Source organism: Ursus arctos, unplaced genomic scaffold, assembly GCF_023065955.2.
Source record: "Ursus arctos isolate Adak ecotype North America unplaced genomic scaffold, UrsArc2.0 scaffold_17, whole genome shotgun sequence".
Lineage (NCBI taxonomy): Eukaryota > Metazoa > Chordata > Mammalia > Carnivora > Ursidae > Ursus > Ursus arctos.
The window spans coordinates 16146572-16170981 of NW_026622841.1; the positions used below are offsets into that span (position 1 = coordinate 16146572).

General features: G+C 44.8%; 1 protein-coding gene across 12 annotated transcripts in view; it reads right to left on the reverse strand.

Moving 5' to 3' along the window:
• Nucleotides 1-24410, reverse strand: part of ZNF532 (zinc finger protein 532) — a 105426-nt gene that overhangs the window by 12571 nt on the left and 68445 nt on the right. For all 12 annotated transcript variants that reach the window (XM_044383053.3, XM_057313363.1, XM_048218453.2 and 9 more), the window contains 2 exons: nt 21073-21235; nt 17098-17379 (listed from right to left, as the gene is read on the reverse strand). In XM_044383053.3, the coding sequence (XP_044238988.1) occupies nt 17098-17379; nt 21073-21235 (445 nt within the window). The remainder of the gene's footprint in view (nt 1-17097; nt 17380-21072; nt 21236-24410) is intronic.

A 24410-nucleotide genomic window follows, 5' to 3' on the forward strand; every position in this document is an offset into this window, starting at 1 on the left:
GTTTTTCCTTTTTAAAGATTTTATTTATTTATCTGAGAAAGAGAGCACGAGCAGCGGGGAGGGTCAGAGGGAGAGGGAGAAGCAGGCTCCCCACTGAGCAGAGAGCCCGATGCAGGGCTCAATCCCAGGACCCTGAAATCATGACCTGAGCCGAAAGCAGATGCTTAATGGACTGAGCCACCCAGGAGCCCCCAGCAGCTTCCATTTCAAAGTCAAGTATATACGGTGCATCTGGGTAATGCAGCCTTCGTCTTCTTTCTCTTACTGTTCCCGATTATAAAAATAACAAACACTTATTGCAAAATAAATGAGAGAACAGAATGCTTCGAATCTCACCGATTGCAGTAACTGCTGTCAACTTCCAGCTGTATATCCCTACCGTTTCTCTTCTGAATCCACGTTCATGTGCGTTTATAAGAATGAGTCTGTTACACATCTTAATTTGTAACCGGATTTTTTTTTTCTGTGCTCTAACACAACACGGTATTCTACTGTATAAATGGGCCACAATTTATTTAACTATCTCTCATTAATTGAGTTAGGCTGTTTCAAATCTTCAGTAATTACAGATAAAAATTTCTGTAGTCAACCAATTATGTCTGTGGTATGAATTTCTGAAAGTCTTTCTAATTTAGAAGCTGTGAAAAATGTTAAGGCTCTTCCACACTTCTTGCCAAACAGTCCTCAAAAAAGACCCCATCGGTTTAAGTCAGGGCTCATTTACCAAGTCTTACAGATCACCATTCAACTCTACCAAAATGGGTAGGTAAAATATTGTACTACAAGAAGGGGGAATGAAACATGAGAGACTATGGACTATGAGAAACAAACTGAGGGTCTCAGAGGGGAGGGGGGTGGGGGAATGGGATAGACTGGTGATGGGTAGTAAGGAGGGCACGTATTGCATGGTGCACTGGGTGTCATACGCAACTAATGAATCATCGAGCCTTACATCGGAAACCAGGGATGTACTGTATGGTGACTAACATAATATAATAAAAAATCATTAAAAATAATAATAATAAATAAATAAATCATTTTATTTATTCAATGAAAAAAAATATTGTACTACATTTCATTTTGTTTTTCCTCAATACCTAGGGATGCTGGACATCTATCCATACATTTCTGAGCCACTTCTACTTCCCTAGTGAATGGCCCGGTCATATCCTTTCTGCAGTTTTCTGAGGAGTAAAGGCAGAAAATGGCAGGTGAGGAGGTCAGAGCAAGACCACAGGCCTTGTGGACAGTGGGGACTCTATGTCCTCCATGATGCATGCCTGGAAGACACCAATGGGTCATCCGTGAGTGTGATAGGAAGACACCAATGGGTTTGAGCAGAGGACTTATACGATCAATGTATTTTATATGGGTCACTCTGGCTGCCAAGTGTGGAAGCAAAGAAGCCATGTGGAGGCTGGCTGTAACGATCCAGGGGACAAGAAGCAGTGCTGTAGGCCTGGAAAGTAAAGGTGATGACAAATGACTGGATTTGGTATATATCCGGATGGGCTGGATGTGGGTGATGAAGGAGAAAGAAAAAGGGGTCAAGTATCCCTCCAAATTCCTTGGCTGGGCACTTGGTAGAACAGTGACCAGTTACTAACCAGGAAAGTAGGACAGAAGCAGGCCTAGGGAAGGAGAGGAATCCAGAATTACATTCTGGATACATTAATTTAAGAAGCCCAGGGGGGGATCTAAGTAGAGGTGCTAACTAAGTGGTGAGATTCAAGTCCGCAACTCGGGGGCGCAGTCCAGGCCACAGATAGAAGTCCGTGAGTCGGCTGACTATGGGTGGCATTTAAAGTCATGGGCCTGGATGAGAAGTTTCTGAGAATAAAGGGCACATCAACATTTACAGGCTGGAAAGAGGAGAAAGACCGAGAAGAGCTATCGGTGAGGCAGGATTTGAGAACCAAGAGGCCTAGCAAAGAAAGCACTTCAAGATCAACCGCTTCAGATCAAATGACACCACTGAGAAGGCCGAGACCCCTGGGCACAAGTCCCTGGTCCTGCAGAACTTGACGGGCAGTTTCTGCGGAACAGTGACCGGAAGGCTTCCACAGGAGGGGGGGCAGGGGGAGCACAGGGAGACAAAATAATCTCAGGGATGTTCCCTGTAAAGGAAAGCAGAGAGTAGGCGAGTGGGTTAGGAAGGCTGTTCAGTCAGGGTAAGAGGCACCATGGCGAACTTTAGGATTCTGAGAATGATCCAGGAAAAGCTGAAGATTCAGGGGAGAGTGGACGAGTGTGGTTGTGAGGTCCTCCAGTGGCTCAGGAAGGGGGCTGGAGGGAGCGCACAGGCAGAGGGGTGGGCCTCGCGGGGACACAGTCACCCTTGTAACAGGAGAGGGCAGGGTATGCACGTGCGGATGCAAAGGGGTTTTCATCGCCTATCTCTCCTCAGGAGTGAGGCAAAGGCCAAATTTTCTGGCTTTCAAGACTGTCTACAATCTCGTCCTCCGCCCACCGTTTTTCACTACATCTCCTCGGATTTCATAAATGTTGCATTCAAAGCCACTCAAAGGCCCATCTTCCGAAGACAATGGTGCATTCTTCCCTTGACCTTCAAAAACAGCCTTCCCTTTCCTTGAGGCCCATTCGAACCCTTCGGCCAGCTCGCCTCTCAGCCCCCCAGCGGCCTTCCTGACCTGTCCAGCCACAAGCCTTTCCTTCCCTCACTCACCGCACACAGATACCGAGCACACCACTGGAAACACACATTTCAGTATTTCGCTTCCCTGCAGAAAATTCATCTCCTGTTCTCTGTACCTTCAAGGGCTAAGGTCTTTGGACTTACCTACCTGCCAACCCCAACCTCCCGCCACACCCTTCCAGAACGTCACACTCCAGAACGACTTGCCGGCAGTCCCTCAGGATGTGACGCTGGTCTGTACCACACCCATGCTCCACTCGTACACTGGGTGAATTCCTTCCGTGCGTCCTCCAAGTACCTACTCGGTAGTATTTCTTCTGTGAAGCCTTCCCTGGCATCTCCCAGTCCCCGCCAACTCCCCAAGAAACAGTGATGCTCAAATCCCTGCCTCCTGGTGCCTCCAAACCTTCTCTTCCACGTACCACATGCAACTTTAATTTTTAATTTCACTCTGTCCTCCTCCGACCTCTTTTAAGCCTGTGCTTGCTGTATTTTATCGCTCGCTCTATTCATGAAGCCTCAGCAAGTCCTGAGCTGAAATCTGAACTGGGAGCACCTTTCCCTTAGTTTTAATTACATCCTTGTGTATTCCTTGTGATTCCTCTAAGACCCAGGCTAGTTGCAGCGTTTTAAATATTTATGCTTTCTTTTTATACCCAACTATAAGCATCTGCAGGGCAAGAATTATATCATTTGTTTTCCGCCATAACAAATGCTGTGCAACTTGGTAAATATTTATAGAGTTAAAAAAAAAAAAAAAGGTACACACAGAAGAAGCAGCAAGATGAAAAGTTAAACATTCCCGAAGAACGAACGAATGGCCTGTTCTAAATAGTTTCAGAATAGTGCATCACTTCTATAATATGCAAGTGCCCAGACAAACCAAAGACTGAAAAAGAGAAACAGTATAGATTGATAACCTGAGCAGGTCAAAAAAATCTATAGTCCACTATGTCTCCTATAAAATAAACTAGCTTTTCTGTAGAATAGAAATGTACTAAGATTACATATGAGTTACAACCCAAGAAAGTTGCTTTTAAAAAAAGAAATTCACTTAAGATATATGTAACATCCTTAGTGTTATTAAATGTATTAAATGAATAAAGGTATAATTTTCACTGAGAGGTCCTGAAACTTTTCACCAGGAGATATATATATTATATATAATATGCTTCATAGGGATTTCACTGTCTTCACCTGTCCATTTTAGATCCAGATAGCATCAGTGTGTGCCGACAAAACTGGGCACTCCCTTTCCATTCGCACAAATACCACCTACAGTTACAGAGGGTAAGTTGTAAGAAGCAAACCCGCTTACCCAAGCCACCCACATTCTCCTAGAAGAGTGGTTTTTTACACAGGCAGGTAGCCCTCCCCTAAGTGTGGAATACTGTGGGTCGTAAATTCTAAAGTCCTCTTTTTTTTTCTTTTTAAATTTTTTATTATGTTATGTTAGTCACCTCACAGTACATCATTAGTTTTTGATGTAGTGTTCCATGATTCACTGTTTGCATATAACACCCAGTGCACCATGCAATGCGTGCCCTCCTTAATACCCATCACCGGCCTATCCCATTCCCCCATCCCCCTCCCCTCTGAAGCCCTCAGTTTGTTTCCCAGAGTCCACAGTCTCTTGTGGGTTCATTCCCCCTTCCTTTACCCCCCCTTCATTCTTCCCTCTCTAAAGTCCTTCCTGAGAATTTAATATCTAGGACACAAGTGAGATCTTCTGGTCTCACGACATCCAAGAATAGACAAATAAATGGGTAGTCAGCTGAGCACAGCATAGGAAACTCAGACTACATATGTCTGAAAGCATCAAGAAAAACAATCTCTGAGTTCTGAACCGTCCAAGTTTCTACAAATTGGAACGGAGTGGTTTTAGGGAAATATTTAAACACAGAGTATAAATTTAGACCAGAGGTTGGCAGACGTTTTCTGCAAAGGGCCAGACAGTAAATATTTTAAGCTTTGCAGGCCATAAAGTCTGTTGCAACTACACAACTGTGCCCTGCAGTTCAAAAGCAGCCACAGTGATACATAAATGAGTGGGTATGGCTGCGTTTCAACAAATTATTTACGAAAATAGGGTGGCCAGACTGTGAACCATAGTGTGAGAACCCTGATTTAGACCACGATCTCACACTTTTCTAGAAAACAGAGCCAAGTCTCAGTAAGTCAGAACCAAATCTATTTAACAGAGTAGGTAATCAATCCAGGAAAAAACAAGCCGTAACTATAAAGTAAGGAGAAGGGTTTGTTTTTCATAGGACATGCTCAGAATGTGTCCTGAGTCCCGCCAGGATCACAGTTGTGTGTCTAGATCACTGAGGTCATAGCTCTGAAATGGTGTTCCCAAGGACAAGTATGTGCTAGTTGCTATGTTTGCTTTAAACAACAAACAAGGGGCGCCTGGGTGGCTCAGTCGGGTAAGCGTGGGACTCTTGATGTCGACTCAGGTCATGATCTCAGGGTAGAGAGATCCAGCCCTGCGTCAGGCTGGGCGTGGGGCCTGCGGAAGACTCTCCCTCTGCCCCTCCCCCAGCTCGCACAGGCTTGTGCACACTCTCTCAATAAATACATCTTTAAAACAACACCAAACAAAACCAGTCTTCTAACTTTCTGGTTATAAGACTATCTGGTGTGCTGCTGACGTCATACAACTGAAAAAGACACAGAGCTGTGACCGAGGCAGAATAATGGATGGCCAAACCCACAGCAGACTGGAAAGAAACATGTCCCACCACAGTCTCTGTGCCCAGAGCCACGTCAGACCCTCAGGCAGCGGGGAAGGAAGGTGCTGAGCGAAAGGCTGACACTCCGAAACGCCTGCTGGGGTGTCATGGGGTCACCACAGATGTGTGTCAGCCTGGGACCTCTGTATCTACCTCCACTGACCGCTGGGGACACGCGGCGGAGCTTTGGGGGTCCTGTGTACAGATCCTAAACAGACCCCATGCCCCTTCCTTGTCAGGAGACTCACTCGCCTCCATCCTCCTACACCCATTTCATTGAAGGTCCTCCGACGGGCAACCCTACTATTTCCTATCATTCCCACTCACAGTGAGAAAAACAGCAGTGATGGGTGCTGCGGGCTGCACGACTCTAAGACATTCAGGAATCAAAGACCACATGAGTATGAAAAAATCTTTGCTACCAGCTTCCTCTGGGTCTGGTCTAGCTTCGCTCCCCTTCTTCTACTTAAAAGGGTCTGTCCCATCTTCTCGGCCTCTTTTGTTCCTCACACACGTGCCTACAGATGGGTGACACGTTATTTCCCTATTGTTTCTGTTCTCAGAGAACCCAGTCCTTAAGAGGGGACCACAAGAAAGAATGTATAGAATGTTTTTTTCCCTTCTAATAACATTTTTAATACAATCTTTTTGCCCTTTTTCATTAAAAAAAAAGTCACCATGAAAGATTTTCCCCCTACAATCACTATTTTATAAGAGCACAAATATTACTACAGAATAAAAATATTAAAATACAGTGTCTGAAGACTTAAGTCGGCTCCTTCTGAGATTATGAGATTTATTTCCACAAACCAAAAGACAAAAGAAACTAGACATTCCTCTTCAAGATAATCACTGGTTTTTATCAGATGATCTGTAAGACATTTGTAAATACGCTCAAAAAGTAAACAAGCCAGCACAAAGATCAAAAAGCTACACTGAAACCGACCGACCACGGGTGATTTTCTCCCTAGCTCCAGCCCGCGTCATCCGTTCATCTTTCCAGCTGTCTCGTTAAAGCGCACTGACAAGGTCCCGCGGCTGGGCACGAGCAACGCTAAGGCTGCAGGTCCGAGATCGCGTGACCCCGCAGCGTCCTGGGAAGCCACCCCGCGCCACGGCGTGAGGACAAACCGTCACGCAGCCACTGAAAGGCTCTCTCCCTTCCCCGACAGCCCTTCCAAATTCATACGTGCAGCTGCATGGGCAGCGCACCCGGGGCTTGCTGAATTAATGAATCACGGAATCAGGCAGAATCTTCCTCCTTGCTCCAGTTTCGCCCGGGACTCTGGCTCTTCTGCCCAACAGGAGTCTGTTCTCGCTCCTGACCTGGAGACCCACACCCTGACCTCGAGGTGGAGGGAAGGGCTCCTGGGTTCCAGCCCTTGGCACAAGTTAAAGTCTGAAAATGGTTCCGCAATCCCTTCTGGGTCTGAAGTCTTCCCGTCTATATGCTGAACTGAGTGGGGATTCATGAGCTCTCACTTACCTTCTAGTGCCATTTTACGATTCCTTACTAAGTCAATAATGGCGAGAATGCCTTTTCTTTCCTTTGCCGTCCCCACTTAACAGTACGTAAAATTGTTTTCCGGTTGCTCTGGGCCTGGAGGTAGTATCAACTTAAGAGATAGAATCCTATGCTAAATTCTTAAAATCTAGAAATCTGGCCTGCCACTTGGATTTAGGGATGTATTTTCCGAAAGGAATTACAAATGCACGTTGCAATCCTGGACAAGGACACAAAAGTCTACCCACATAATTCAGCAGATCCAAATACCGCACCAATGTTCTAAAGCCAACGGCCACGTTCAGCACTGACTGGATGAAGAAACCTGATCCCAGAGCAAATCTGGGAACTTCAGGTCATGGAAGAAACTACTCTCCTCCCCCAGCCCCGTGGGCACAGGAAGGGACGGAGCTCTGACAGGCAACAAGAGGGGATGTGGGGGACACCAGTCTGGGGCGGTGGAAGCAGACAGAATGGAAACTGCTCGTCTGTGGCAGTGAGGCAATGAAGCCCCTGGCTGCAGGCGATGCTGTTCGTAAGCAATGTTCTGAAGCCAGCAAGGCCCGCTAACAGTCACCCAGAGCAGACGGGCCGGAGTCTCGTATTTCTCCCATCCGGCAGCACCTGCCCAACGTCAAGAGAGCTTTTACCTCCTGAGCCTCGAGAGATAAACAGGAAAAGCCCGAGGAGGAAGTGTCCTCCTCAGACTCCAAAAGGAGAACAGGCCTCGCGGGCAACGCAGCACAAATGCCCGAATGTCCGCGAACATCTTAGTCACCGTGGTGGGGGGCAGCACCCAGCTCTCACCGGTGACTGCCTGCGCCCCTTGCTGGGGGCTGACTTTCAGAAGAGCTCCCTGTGAGCTCAACTTCAAGTGCAAGGATACAACTTGGTGTCCGTCGCGCCCGTGCTCTCAGTGATCTCCCAGCACCGGTTTCCTGAGCCCACACCGGGCCAGGAATTCTGGCCAAAGGCTTGCATCTGCCAGGTGGCACGGTAAAATTAAAGGTGCGATCTGTGGTTGCAAAACGGAGGGAGGGTGATCGGCCACACCAAGGGTCCCAACAGCCTAAATAACCAGCACACCACGCGAGGCCCGCTTTCATTCATTTCACAATACTGACCGGGCTCCTCCTTTTAACTCACCGGGATCTCCCTGCCCTCAAGGAGCTCACAATGTGTTGAAGGCGGAAAAAACAAAGACAGGATTCCCACGTTAGGCGTCATGACCGCAGTAGTGACAGGTGCGTGGAGGAATACAGAGGGGGCGCAGCAGGCTCGGGGCACTTCTGCTGGCCACGACTAGCTGAACCAAACGGGAGCTAACCAGGCAATGAGGCGAGGAAGAAACGGTGGACGTGAGGGCCCACGGGCAGCTCTCTATGGCTGGAACCACGAGGAAAGGCATGGCGGAGTGGGTATGGAGAAGGCCCACGTGAGGTGAAGGGCTTCGGATTCCACCTTAAACACACAGGGAGGGTCCACCCAGGAGAGACGCACTTGTACTCCGAAAAGATCCCACCGGCAGCTGTGTGGGGATCTACTGGAAATTTCTGTTATCTGCCGGTGGGTCTAATCTCCGGGGTTCTGATAACAGGACAGTTGGTCCTGTCAGACCCCCTCCACTGGGACCCCACCAGCTCCAACTCCAGCCCCACCAGCACCTAAATCCTAACAGACTTTCAGAGGCAAGCCCACTGGTCTGGTTACTGGGACTCAAGACATTTACACATCTGCTTACCACTCCGTGTTATTAATTTTATTGTACCTCCCTTGATTTGGGATTTTACGCTATCTAATGGGATGTGTAGTAACCTGGCCTGTCCCACAGTGTAATCAGAAAACATGCACACCGTGGCAATAAGAAAAGTCAACAGAGAAGGCGAGGTCTTTTTCTTAGACCACCTAACTAGGCGGATATAAATAAGTACTTGCAGCCTTCAACCTTGTTTGAAGAAACCTCCAGTGAGTTTATAGAAAAATACCTTCTAAAATGGCTTTAACAGACATCTGACCAGACACAAACACCTCACCCTAAAAGCAAATCTTCCAAAGAACCTGAAAAATCTGGCCGTAAACAAAATTTGGAATCATATATTCTTATCTGAGTCACATTTTCTAAATAACTTATTAATCCTTCTCAAAAACATTCTGTTTTCTTCATTTTCTGTCCCTCGTGGAACAGTAAATTTCAGACATGGAAATCAGTCACCCACTTCTCATTTCATCTCCTAGTTCCTTCTCTGCATCTTGACTCTACTTCTGTTCAGTGAAACAAGGTCAGTACCCATCTTAAGCAGGTGCAGCAGGCCGCTGGGCACACCAGTTCATCCAGCAGCCACTGTACAGGTGCGATAAATGTTACTGGTCCTTCCCTCTGCTTCGGGGCACACAGGCGCCCACACTTCTCAGTCCACTACAATTGGGCCTGGTCACGCAACTCGTTTTGGCCAATGACACACTGTGTGTCACATCCAGAATAAGGGTATGTAAAGGCCAGATGGGGTTCTCCAGTCTTTCCCCCTCAACCCCTTGCAGTGACACCTGTGTGGAGACGGTGGGGCTGAAAGAAACCACCGTGATCACGGAGTCATCAGGGGAAGGACAGCTGCCCCAGCGAAGGGCCCAAACTCACAGCAAACTGCATGTGCAAGACGTAAACTTTTATTGTACAAATCAATGGGCTTTAGGGGATTTTACTGCCACACAGGATAAATCAGGGGGGCTCTCAAAGGGCAGACTTGTAAGAAATGCAGATTATCAGGTTCCATCCCAAACCTACTGAATCAGAAACTACTGGGGTCCAGCCCAGAAACCAGCCTTTTACCAAGCCCTTCAGATGACGCTGATGGACAGTCAAGTTTTGGGAACCACTAACTAGAATATGGTGCCTAATCAAAGGGCATTAGCTTCCTTGATATGAATGCTCTATCTCTGCAGCTGCAAAGAGGGAGGGGTAGTATTAAGACTGTCAAAAGCCGGGGGCGCCGGGGTGGCACAGTCAGATAAGCATCCGGCTCTTGGTTTCATCTTGGCTCAGGTCGTAATCTCAGGGTCTTGAGATCAAGCCCTGCATTGGTCTCCATGCTGAGCCATGGAGCCTAAGATTCTCTCTCTCCCTCTCCCTCTGCATCCCTTCCCCCAAGCGTGCTCTCTCTAATAAATCAATTTAAAAAAAAATAGTCAAAAGCCAGAATGATTGCTCATATACAGTGGCTAAACCCTCCTGCCCCACACAATATTTGGGTACTTGATTTTTTCAAACCTATATAAAGACCTCTGTATTTACCTGTTAGGATTTACCTTGCAAAATCCCTCCCAGCGTCTTGCCCTACAATCAGGGCCCTGATAGGAAGTAAAATCTCATCCAAAATGGAAGCTTTCTCCCAACACAGCAGTGAGCCTAGAGCCAGCTGTAAGTTCAGTGTTTCGACCAGGCCCTTTAGTGCCAACCTATACAAACTAGTGGTGAGCGAGAGGCTCTCAAAAGCTATGCTGAAACCCTGTTACCGCCTCCGTGGCATTATTCTACCACCACCAAGTATCCCAGGAACGAAAGGAAGTAAGATGTATCTGGAATCACCTGTTCTTGGCCTTCGCCAAGTTCTTCTTCCTGGTGCTCAGAAAACAGCTATGCAACAATCTGGTCTCCGAAATGTTTGGACTCAATAAGGTAGAATGAACTTTCTGCCTGCAATTTTCAGAATCTATCCAACTTTTTCCTTTTGGTCACACCCCATTTTCCATGAATAAAATGTGTGTGTGTGTATTATATATATATATTTTTTTAATTAATTTATTAATTAATTTTTTAACACCTACAAACTCCTTTAGCCCCATGTGAAGGGGGAAAGTGAACTTACTTACAGTAGCTAGGCCCTAAGAAAGGGCCTCTTTCTGGGGCATCCATTTCCCCCTCAATGACACTGGTTCCATTTTCCTTAAAGAAGCAAAACAGGAGCCTTCTCTTGGTCAACCGTAAACATAATTCCCAGAAGACAATGGGCTTTACCTGTCCTTTTCCTTCATATTCTATAAAATGTCCCTTAAATATTCCAACAACTGGATATATTTTACAAGTTTGGGCTTATTGCAATCCCAAGAATGTCTGATAAAAACCCATGAATTGCCACATACATTATTAGCTCACACTAAATAACGAAGAAGCCACTCTGAAATGTCCTCTGCTTTTTTTCTACCCATACTCTGTTTTCCCAATTGTGGTGACCAATGCGATGTGATCATCAAAATACACACATAGACAATCCCTTGAAAATATATGCATCTCATTCTCAATAAAAGAATTCAGAGGCTTCTAGCTGGCTCAGCTGGGTCATAAGTTCAAGCCCCACATTGGGCAGGGAGCTTACTTAAAAAAAAAAAAAAAGAAAAAAGAAAAAAAGAAAGACAGTCTTCTCGGAGAAATGGTTGATTGCACAGCTGGAGTGGGGAAAACACAAGATGAACCGGGAATATACCGGGAATATACTTACAACAGAGTAAGTAAGGAAGTCTCAAAAATGGGGGCACGGGAAAAGGACACAGGAGCCAACTTAGAGGAGCCCCCATGGAAATCTAAAATAATCTCAACAAAAAATAAATGATGACAGTAATTTAGCTCCGCCCAATTTCTAGACACAGAACTGGACCACACCTATACCTTCAGAGAATCTCGAAGTGCCTCGTAAAGTTCATTTCAATTGCATCTGAGTTCTGTAATTCGGCAAATGCTACCCTACTTAGGCTCTTACTTAAAAAGTTCCATAATGACCCCTCAATGTGTAGGGCAGCATTTGACAAAACGGCTACAAACAATTATCATAGACCACCTTGTAATTTTCAAGACCTGAACAAGTACAGACAACTTTTACTTTTTCATTTACTATCAGGTTACGTTAAGTGCAGAATGTGTGATCCGAGCTCAGATGTCATCTCATTGAGGGGATCCTAATTTGAGGTTCCTAGAAGACCCCTATAGCAACCAAGAAAGAATGTCAGGAGGTATATGAGCCCCTAAAATGGTACCTAAAATTCTGTGCATTTGTACATTTACCTGGGAAAGGGCTCATAGCTGGGATGAGATCATCAGCATTATGGTACTGACAAGCTCATCTTCCTGTTTTTGTATTTGAGAGCCGGGACACAGGGAAGATGAGAGGATTTCTGTGGCCAGAAAAACTGATGTCCAAACCTAGACGCGACTAACACAATACCCCTTTCCAAATGGGCAACATTACAAACCACAGAAGCTACAATAATAAACAGATTTAGAACTTGTCCTCAAAGAACGCTCTGATTTAAAAGGCAGCTAAAACCTGCCCATAACAAAACAATAATAACAACTTTAGAAAGTGATCGATTTTATACTGACTTCTCTGTATGGAAGTTAACAATCGTTTCTAAATGTAGCTGCTTTGGGGAGCCCGGGTGGCTCAGTTAATTAACCCTCCAAAATTTTGGTTTCAGCTCAGATCATGATCTCGCGGTTGTGGGGTCAAGCCCTGAGTCAGGCTCCACTGTTCCTCTCCCTCTGCTCCTGCCCCAGCTTGCATACTCTCTCTCAAATAAGGACATAAAATCTTAATAAATAAATAAGTAAATAAATAAATGGGATTAAACTACTCTTTTTTAAATGGCTAAAATAATGAGTTGACAAACTTTTTAAATTATTACATCTCTATAAATTTTTATAGATTATCTATCCCCAATTTTTTTAAATTACTTGATTTAATACCGGATTGCAATAAATTACTGAAAAAACAGAATTAAAAACCACTGAAAGTGGATACTGGATTTGTATTAGTAAAAATATATATACGCGTTAGAGAAATAAAGACACTAGCTACTAAATAAATAATTAGCATAGCTCGAACTATGTTTCTGAATCTTGAAGACAAAGCTGCTGAAGATCTTTGTTTTTGATGTGGAACTCCATACAAAATATTTTTAGTAAAAATTTTTTGGATGGGAATTGAGGAGAAAGAGAAAAAAATTAGAAACAATTACCGAAACCAAAAGAGGCCATCTTAAAAGAGACAGCAGTGAATTAGCCTGACAGGGGTTTTAATTTATGCCAGGTGGGCTACTCCTAACTCAAAATCTTTTCTCCAGAATAACTGTATTAGTAGCAAGAACACTTGAAGCAAACTGCCATACTGTGCTTGGCAGAATGTGTTCACATTATTCTCCAAATTACATATACACATACATTTATTTTTTTAAGGTACGATTACAGTAAAATCAAGAGTCCCTTCATGGTGCACTGGGTCAGAACATTTAGGTACTGTCATAACACGGAATATTTCATTGGCTAATCGGTGAAATCAGATCTTTCCAGTAACTTCTCGCCTGGTGGAAGTAAAAAATTATGCTCTCCTGGGACATTTAGCCAGATGCGATTTCTGAATCCCTCATAAGTTCATATTTATGTCTCACCTTAAATCCAAAAGGCCTGGAGGCTGCTTATCACCTCGCAGGTGGTTTCCTCTAGTGACACCGTGCAGTCACTGAACACGTATTACTCCCATTTTAAAGAAGAGAAAGTTAAGTCTGGGGGGGGGGCGTAAGATGTCTTCCAATTCAGCACTCATTCTTGATCTATTAATTCGAGAAATATTTATTAGCTTACTATGAGCTAGGGACAGAAGGCCCACAGATATTCAGATGGGAACTGAAGAGAGGAAGAAAGCATAAAGTATCTAATGGGAGAAAGAGGTAAGAGGCAGCCTTCACAGAGGGACAAGAGCTATGGTAAGGGAAGCACAGGCTGCCATGGAAACACATAGGAAGAAGGGACCGAGGAAGGCTTTCCAGATGAGGTGACGTCTAAGCTGAAACTCAAAGGACTAAGAGTAGTCAGCTACCAGAGCGGCACATTCCTTCAAGTTAACGACTACCCCCCCGAAAAGCCCCAGAGACGAATGGGCCAACAGTGTTTTGAGCAGGTGGGGCAGGGGCGCCTGGGTGGCTCGGGCGGTTAAGTGTCTGCATTTGGCTCAGGGCATGATCCCGGGACCCTGGGACTGAGCCCCACATCAGCGGGGAGTCTGCTTTCTCCCTCTCCCTCTGCCTCTACCCCTGGCTCATGAGCTCTCGTGCACACGCTCGCTCTCTCAAATAAATAAATGAAATCTTTTTAAAAAAAAATAAAGCAGGCGAAGCGGTCGTGTTTGTCTAGCGTGCCCCACGCGAGATACAGTGGAGGAAGGGGGATCAGGGGAGACCCAGGGAGGCCAGTGGGGACACAACACCGCACACTTGGGAGCTGCACTTGACAAAAGTCTCTCTGGCTGCAGAGAGAATGATCATCCGGCAAAACAGAGCTGCCGGAACGAAGATGGACAACGGGTGGGCTAGAAGAGATGAAATGCCTGGGTGAGGGAGCAGCCTGGGGAGAAGGAAGGAAGCGTCAAGTCAGGTCGGACACCAAGCTTTTGGTGGCAGAAGCTGGGGGCTGGGGGCAAGCTGGGGTTCCCAGTGGGACAGGCTACCAGCGCCTGTGAATTACCCAAGAGGCTGAAACACTCGATAAGTGGTGGGATGTGGGGACTGGAATGCAGGCAAGAAACCACAGCTGGAGACAGAGTTGGAAGTTATGTGCACACATATGGGGGAAGTGAAGCCACAAGGGTAGCTGAAATTTCCCAGAGAGAGAGTGGACTGTTTCCAGGACAGAAACCCGACGGGTGCTCCAGCAACCGTGAGAAAACCCAGGAGGGAGAGCAGTATTCAACACCTAGGGTAGAAAATGCTTTCAGGAAGACCAGCCAATCATGTGAAATACTGTGGGAGGAGGAGGAGGTCGGGGGTCAATCGAGGTAAAGACCGAAAAATGTCCAGTTGCCTCGACAGTAAGGAGGTGGGTGTGGTGGGCTGACACCCAAAGGTGGCCAAAGGGGGAGGAAACAGGAGCAGACAACAGCAGCCGGCAAGGTGCCTGCTTGGCCATTGGAAAGGAAGAGAGACAAGGGCAGAGGGCAGGAGATTTGAAGTTTGGTGTTTAAATGGAACAGAGCTGACGGGAACACTTGGACAGGAGGGAAGAAGAAAATAACGGGAACAGAGACGTAGAGTCTGTAGGTGGGCTGTCTGGGAGCGCAGGGTTCTGGTCTGGTTCAGAACAGTGGAACTTGATCACTGGTTTCTGATGCACGACCAGCCCTCATTTCACTGGTTTATGAAGACATTCCTTTCCTTCGCTTCCCCACCTCCCTTCAGTTCTCTCCAAAGGCTGAGTGAACAGCATGGAAACTGTAATCTAATCTGATCTGCCTCATTCCAAAAGGCAGCCTCTCAACTTCTTCAAAGCTAATCCTAAAATCCTACTAAGCCCAACATTTCCTCTGGATGAATGGCTGCCTCTCACGGAAATACCCGCGCTGTGCACAGGGTACCTGCATGCACGGCCAGCCCCGGGTGGGGTCTTGTGCTTCTGTCCTAGAGCAAACAGGTCGAGGTAAGTGTTACATCGCATCCCACCAAATCTGTCTCGGAGCTGTTCCCTTCATCTTACAGTCTAGATCCAGTAATTGTTGAACGTGCAAGATAAAAGGTAGTTAAAAAAAAAAAAAGAAGAAGAAAGAAGAAAGGGTTTTGAAATGTTCCAAGATGGTTACCAAAATCTCAAATGTATCAGAAATGAAAGCACTGGACTACTGGATTGAGGTCTGCTCCTGTTGTAGCATCTGTAAAAGCCAGTTTGGGTGCCAAGAAAAAAAAGCCTTTTCCTAGAGTCACCACATCAGGCTCAGAAAGCTAATTACAGGTCGTGTATTCAACGAGTAGATTAACCAAGTACTGCCCCTTAAGAACTACCCAGTATTTGCAATGACTATTCTGAGATGCTATGGCCCACTCGGGGAGCCTAAAGTTGAGACGATTAACACAAGCAATGTGGTACTAGGGCCATATATATTCTGTAAGTAAGTAAATTTTTACATGAAGAGACACTGAATTAACCATAGTCAGACCAAATAAAAACATGTCAGCCACGTGCGCCGCTCAAATAAAACAGTACCAATAAGATTACGAAGTAATGCTTAAAACACTTAAGAAACTTTTTTAAAAAAAGATTTTATTTATTCATCTAAGAGAGAGAGCGCACGTGAGCATGAGTGGGGGGAGCGGGGGTGGGGAGCAGCAGACACAGAGGGAGAAGCAGACTCCCTGCTGAGCAGGGAGCCTGACGCAGGACTCGATTCCAGGACCCTGAGATCACGACCTGAGCCGAAGGCAGATGCTTAACTGACTGAGCCACCCAGGCGCCCCCTAACTTAACAAACTTTTCAAGGATCTAGTATATACTAATTACAAGCCCATTTCTAGGTACTTTTTACACAGGTTCCCCAAGGAAAATGATTTGGTTTTACTGCCTTAAGCAGTTAGGATGGTTTCTTTAAAAGTACAATGCATCTGACCCCAGTGACGGATCATAGTATCGCGAACGGAAGCAAGCTGGTATTAGGTGCCTCAGGATTCGATACGAAAAGAATACACCACCTATTCCTCTCTAAAAATTCAACCTGGATCTAATCAAATTTCTAGGAATTATGGAATAAAGAGAAGCAAAGTAAACAACGAGAAGCAAATTAAACAATGTCAAAAGGAAACAACTACCCACATCCAGAAATGTGCGTGACACTCCACAGGACGGGAGGCCCGATTTTTCCAACAAATCAATAGCAAGTTAAAAAATAAAATAAAATGGAGAGAGGGCTACTACAGAATAAGAGATTTAGATTATACAAAAACCAAATGCAACGCAGACTCTTTCTGGATCCTAACTGAAACAAACCAATTTTAAGACTACCGGAACAATATCACAAAATCGTCTTGCTAGTTTCATGAGGTCTAATAATGGGCATTAAGAAAAAATCGCTATTAGTTGGAGATGTGTACTTATTATTTAAAAAAGAGAAAGAGTATATATAAATATTGCGACTCAGCTTTTTCGGTGGCTTCAGTTACAGAGCTCCTGGGCAGCTTAAGGAAGGATGAGGTACCATCCTACTACCAAACTCAGGAAAGAATCACATTAAGTCCTATACGTACTCCTAACAGTTTTCCAAGCGTCACTTTCTTTTTCTCCTCCCTTCTTCCTTATTTGTTAATTACTGGCAGAGCCGAGCCAAGCACCTGAGTGTTGGAGGTCTGCCAGTCCTGTGCTCTTCCTCGCACCTCGCAAGGTGGCCTCTTGCTCTTACCTTCCCGTGCTCCTTCCTCACGTGGGAAATGTAAACATCTCTCTGTGTGAACAGGCGGTCACACTCCCAACAAGTCCAGCCGGGACTGGCCACTTTCTTGGGTTCCATGGATTTTTTCACAGGTGATGGAGATTTCTTTTCCAATTTCTCTTTCCCGTTCATGGATCTGGTATCCTCTTTGTTCTGATTTGCTGAATTTTGAGTTGCAGGCTTAATGCTCAAAGGCAAGTTTATACCCAAGTTTGGAGGCCCTTCAATACTTTTCAGTGTTCCATGCATAGACTATGTTACAAAAACAAAAGAAAGATCTATCACAAATGGTTACCATGGAGAGAAGCACATGTCGACTATTCTTAACGCATGACAGATATTCCAAAAAGATTTTATATTCATTCAGAAACATTTCTTAATAGAGCAAGAAGAAAACCTAAGCAAAATATACACTTAAAAAGAGACAGAGGGGAATGAACTTTTATGGTTGCTCTAAATTATGCATTTCTGGTTCCAAATAACTTCTGAAAGCTTATTTGCTTGTGCCATTTTTAAATTCTTTAAAAAAAAAAAAAAAAGCCTTCTGCGCTGAGTCCAAATTATTCCTGGCTGCCTGTCCTCCCCCAGTGAACCAGTGAGTCCTCTCTGCAACAGACTCTTTCTGGGGAAGAAGACGCTTACTTTCACACCTACCCAGAAACATGGGACTAGGCTGACGCACAGGTAGGTGTTCAAGACCCCCAGGTGACCACCTTTCACAAACACCTGAGACCAGAGCGATGCCTTCTCCCTCCCTTTCATACCTTCCACATTCTTGGGATACTTGTAAGAGTCTGGGTTTTCACTGGGGTGTTTTGGGGTAACGTCAATATCCCTACATCCTATCCCGACCTATCCCTTCTTACGGATACCTCCCAGCCTTATACAGGAGATACTCGAAAAGCCTCTTACAGTTGCTTCAGCTGTTTATTATCATTAACATAACAGCCACAGCAGCTATCCCACTTAAACTTGCAGGATTCCAAATTCTACGGAGGTAAAACTGGTGCCATTTGAGTCTAAAGATCAGGGTGGTTTTGGTTTTTGTCTTGTGTTCTAGAAGCAGAGACCAAAAAAAAAAAAAAAAAAAGGAAGCAAGTAAGTCTGTGCCTCAGTGTAGAATTTATCTTTGAACAAGGTCTTGAGTCATCAGCCTTCAGGCGTGAGTCCTGAACCTACAGAACGTACAGAGAGGCACAAAGTGACATGCGTCTCCTCGGGTCCCCGAGGCCTCCTGCGTCCTGTAGATTCACACCGAGTAGATCTCGGCTCCATATTCTTTCCTCAGTGTTTGAGTCAGAAGCAGCCCCTGCAGGGGACTCTCCGTCATACCTTCCCAGGCAAGGTCACCTCAAACAGTGCCAAGAATTCACCAACCCTTCTCCCTGTCTCACCCCAGAAGGAAAAAGGGGCTTCTGTAATTTTCTCATTAGCAGGGGTAACAAGTCTATCCAGAGGATCCTTAACCTGGTCTCTAAAAGGGGCCCAGGAGGAAGACATCTAATGCTCTTTGGCACAAGAAAATCTTCGGGAAGTGAGATGTGCTCTCGGGACGGCCAAAAAGCCGTGTACTGGCTTTTCAGCCACCTCACAGGGCAGAGGCTTTGGGGTTTCCAATAGCCTTTTTCAAAACAGAAGCCAAGCTTTTACCCTTTTAACCATTTAAAACCCAAACAAAACAAAACCCAAAATCTTCTAGCAAACTTTTCCTAAGTTTCCAGGCAAATACGTTTTTATGAACTAAAAAGCTGAGGAGGGGGTCATGTATTCAAGTATTCTACTGTGAGACGACCTTATGGTGCTATGGGAATTACAGAAAAGCAGCAAAAAGTTGTGCCTTGACAGGAGGGCAAGGCCACGTGTGCTAAAATGGGAATTTCTTATTTACTCCATTTTCACATCGTGATGTAAAAAAAATCGTTTATTAAAAGCAAAGGTCTTTTTTAAATAAAACAAATACCATTTAATTCTTTTAGAATTGATTTTTCCTTAGGTCCTGTAACAACAAATAACTTGAACAATTGTAACTTGAAAGTTTGCTTTAAATGTAAATGCCAACATGCATACAGGGATCCTACACAGTGAATAAATCTATACTCTGGAAGAAGAAATGCTATGAATTGGATTAAATTAGGCAAATAAAGATCTACCTTTAAATGAATATGTATGGGGGAACACTGTTCCTGTCCTGCTTTCTCTGAATTTCCTCCTCATGAAAAACTGAATAGCACAGGTATTAGGTGATGTAAATACACTCACAGGAGCTAGCACAGATCTTAAAAATAAAAACAAAAACAGGGTGCCCCTAAAACCTTATCTTTATTCTTACCCATCCCCAAACACATAAAGGCAGAATATTTCAAGTGTATTGGACATACTTGAAATGAGAACATAAGTGAGTATTTCCACTCTTTTTCGTATCATGGAGTCTCGTAAAGGTTCAGATGAATAAAAACAATTCTTTCGTCCTTGTGGCCACAGGACTTTGCCCTCCTCTTCAGTCTCTATTCTTGGAACCTTGTATTCCTCCAAATTCACTATTAACACAAGAAGACCCTAACCACAAGGTCGATGACCCCACTTCCAGATGTAAACATGAGCTCCAGAGAGCAAATACCTTAAAAGCCTCTTAAGAAGTAACTTTTCTTTCTTTTTTCTTTCTTCCCCCCTGTAAAAAGTATGTTAAAATATTTGGGTCTAATTCCAACGTCACTATGTTCTTATGAGCAGTTTTTAGGGTTTTCCCCCCCCGATCATTCATTAAATAAGTATCTGTTGTCAAGAGAGTTTTGTAATTTTAGTGAAAACCTTTAAAATATCTTAAGAGGATTTTACTGTACTTTTAAGTGATAATGATGAAATGTAGCTCCCATGCATTGATTCACCGTAGTAATGACACAGAGCCACTAGCTTAGCCCGGCCGCCAACGAGCAGACCCTCCAATGAGCAGATGTTAAGTTCTTGGCAATAGGCAGTTATGCTACGTGAGCTCAAACATGCTCAACACAGGAAATTTCAAAGATTAACAGTCCATTCATTTAACTGAGATGAGACTAGACTAATTCAGAGACCTGATCTGCTCACCTTTCTTGTACCCCATATTAAAAAAAGAGAAGAACTAAGAGGAAGAGAGATGGAGTTCATGATATCAGGCCACTGTTGCTGTTTCTTTTTAAAAAGTCAAGTCACTTTAAGCTCTGAGAGCTGATGGATATTATCTCCTAATCACACAGGAATAAAATTGCTTTAACCTTTCACAGTGGGCAGCTAAGAGGCTAGGACTAAGCACTGTCCTTCATGAGCTTAAAAGGCTGTAAAGAGATTTAGGCGCCCCTTTTGGGGTTTGGAGGGTGGGGGTTATCCAAACTGGACATTTATTCATTTCATTAACTGAACACCTGCCAGGGTCCAGACACTGTGCTGGCCCACCCTACACATTTTACTGTCAATTTACATGCAACCTTGACAGGAAAAAAAAAAAAAAGACCCCCCTCCCCAAAAAAAGATCCAGGAACATCAATTATAATGTAAATTTAACCGCTTATATAATTTCAAGGGAAAACCTTCATTTTTCTAAATACACACTGATATTTACAACAAATTAACACAATTCGAGTCCCTGTCTATTTCTAAAGTAAACTTCACAGTCACATTTTTAGGTGAAGGAAAAAAAAGAGCCCTAATACTTATTTTTCTTTTAGACTCAGGCCTACGTTTGTTACTCTGCATTGGTCTTTCACTGTATGCAGATTGGGACTCGGGAATAAAAAGCATCAGTCAAGTGTGCGATGGCAGCATTCCGTACATTGCTCTGTACCAACAACGAGCACCCATCCCTTCCCTCGACAGCATGCATGCTTTCTCTGTATCTGCAGCTCAGCCTTGACTTATGATCAATGAATGGGTCTACAATTTACTTAAAGGACACGAGAGATGCGCACACACCTTGATATGGTCCATCATGAGTTGCTTCTGTGCATATAAAAGAGAACAGTCGGGACACTTGAAAACAGACACCTTCTGGTTTTCGATGTGTTGGTCAAAGTGGCGATACAGCAGGGTTTGCAGGGTAAAAACAGTGTCGCACATGGAACACTTATATATTACTCTACAACAGAAGAAGTGCGTGGAAATGTCAGTGAGCCCTCGTCTCTGAAGTCAAAGGAACTGCTACTTTACATCTCAAGAATTCAGGTGGCAGGGGCAGTGAGAACACATAAACACGGTAAAAAGAACAAAACAGTTTAGCTTTGAAACAATCTTTTGGAGGCAACTGGCATCACTCAAGTGCAGATCTGTCTTGACATTTTGAGTAAAGACGCATTCCATCACATTTGCATAGAAGTCTAAAACAGAAGTCTAAATTAATGACCATTGCACTACTTACAGATCTACAGAGGACACTGGTTTGTACAAGATCTTCACTTGTTAGTTACTTTAACACAGAGCAAAAGCACTCTTGATTTTTTTTTTTTTTTTTTTAAGTATTCTTTAAGAGAAGACAAGGAACGCAGCTGGGTGGTGGTCCCCTACCTTGAAACAGCGCTTGTTAATGAACTAAGGAGGCCTGTTCAGCTCTGATGTCTGCATAAGCTCTTACTTGTCCCATGTTTTCTTTTCGAGTTAGGGGAAATTTTACACTTGAATTGCATTTCTCTACATGTTCTCAACACAGAAAGCCCTATACCAATAAACAATTATACACCCCCCCAAAAAAAAGAGAGAGAGAGAGAAAGAAAATCCATACCACTGTTGTTTCAATTTGTGTTATCTACTGTGCTTAAGATGGTTTAAAATACTGTCTACTACAGACCATTTCTACCTGATGTTACCGTCAAGCAGCCTCCCTGAGCTAATTCAGGAGACCTGAGCCTTCTACACAGAATGCCTTCCATCCATCAACACCTTCCACTGAAGCTCAGGCAGGAGGGAAAGCACTAGACTCCCCAGCCACCAACCTCGTTCAACGTGCCCACAGTTAGGTCCCCTTTCTCCCGTAACTGCCCCAGGTCTTCCTGGTCCTCAGGGGAGACCCTAGGGACACCTGTGTCTCCTTTGAAGAACTTCGAGAACAAGCACAAAGAATCCCAGTGAGCAGCTTAGGAAAATGGCAGAGAAACACTGACTGAAGGTACAAGTCAGAGAGGAAAAAAGCAGAGTTGAGATTCCATTTGTTATCTCCACACGAGAGCCAAAGAAAGGAACGCCTCTAGAAACCACAGGTCTTTCCTCTCAGGGTCTTTGTGAGAAAGCACGTCTCGCTTCGTAGCTCTGTCAGTAAATGACAGATTTAATTTTTTTTTCCTTTTCCTACATAAAATTTATAAATTAAATTGGATTGAGCGGCACACGTTTTTATAAGGTCTTGACATATCAGTAACTTAGCGCCGAGGGGCTTTTCGAGGACTTCAGGACGTCCCCACACAGCTCAGAGGAGGCACCCTGATGCTGTGCCAGCATTACCTGTACCATGTGTGACGAGGACATTCATTTCTTCACTATTTAAAACAGCTTAGAATTGAAAATAGCCCAAACACCCAGTAACGTAAGTAGTGAAGTAAGAGCAACGATGTCATTTTTCACAAACTGTGCTACAGACATATACCCATGAATGCAAAGATTTTTGTCACAATCCAAACAACAGGGAACAAGACAGTATGTACGATATGGTTGCATTTTAAGGGCGCAGAAAAAACATGGAAGGTTACACAACTGTCATCATCTCTGCTGGATGATACTATAGGTATTCTTACTCTCTTTGCTTGTCTGTACTTCTCGATTTTTCTGTAATGACCATAGAGCAGTAAGAAAAAAAGAACAGTCTCGGGAAAAGAATGAAGATTTACTAGCTAGGCTAAGAACTTTTCCCAAGATTCTATTCTTACATTTTCAGAAAGAACTATTTCATGAAAAACAGCATGGCCCATTTTATTCATGCTACATTCCTTTGGGAGGGGGGGTTGTTTGCTTTGACTTTTTTTCTTTTTTTTTCTTTCCACTGAATAGCAAAGAAAGTATTAAAGAGGAGATAAATTATTTACTTGAGCATTTTTCTGAGGAACGGTTTGCTGGTACAATATTGGAATACCGCCCCATGAGCTGCTAGTGCTTACGAGGGAGGAGGTGGTGACTACATGGCGGAGAGGTCTGGCGGACACCAGCCTGACTAGATGGGGGAGGTCGGCAGCGCCGCCAGAAGCACACACAGGCACTGCCTGGCTCTGATGGGACACAACAAGGAGCCTCCTGCCAAGAGTACGTGTCCTGCGTCCAGCTACAAGAAAGCAGCGACGGACGGGGGTCATCCGGAGCATGAGGGGCCGGAAGCCTCTTTCGGATGGCCAAAGACAGGAGGGGGGGGACTGAGCCACTGTTGCAGACGGAAGAACCCTGAGGAGACAGGACGATTAAATGCAACACATGTTCCTGGATAGGATTTTGAACCCAAAATTTTAAAAAAGACACTTTCTCATCTATTAGAGAAATTTTAATGGGATCCTCGCACTGAGCAGTAATGTAATCAGCACCCATCTCTGGCTGGGAGGGCTCAACAGGGGGGACATACATGGGTGACCTTTTTGGGAGGAGAGGCAGAACACACTCCAATAGTTATGTCATGCTGTCCTATTATTCCTCACCGAGAGAGAGAGAGAGAGAGAGAGAGAGAGAGAGAGAGGGAGACGCAGAAAGAAATGGTGGGAGTAAATGCCAGGAATGTGGGCAACTGGGGAATCTAGATGAAGGGATGTTCATCTGTAGAGTTTTACAACTTTCCCGTAGGACAGAACTACTGAGAAATGTTAAAAAATGGTGCTCATGCTAAAAAACGAAGCCCAAACAAACGAACCTCACAGAAGAGTTAGGACACGAAGATGGAGCAAACTCTCCGACTACAACGGAAGGAAACCACAGGAGGCAGCCCGGTGGGGGAGGGAAGCCAGGCAGGACGGTGAAGCGGTGAAGCCGACGCTTGGGCGCAGCGTGGAGGGGGAACAGACAGAACACACCGTGGCCGGATCCCCAGGCTGTGGGAATGGCGGGCGAGGCCCTGGAGGGTGGCAAAAGGCTCTGAAAGCCAATCCTGTATGTCTGACTGAATCCTACCCTAGTTGCAAGACTGAGGGAATGGTGGAATAACCAGACTAAGGGGACCGGGGGGGGGGGGGGGGAGGAAGAAGGAGAAAAAAAAGAAATAGAAAGCTAAAACCAGGGCATCTGGGTGGCTCAGTTGGTTGAGCATCTGGCTCTTGATCTCAGCTCAGGTCTTGATCTCAGGATCACGA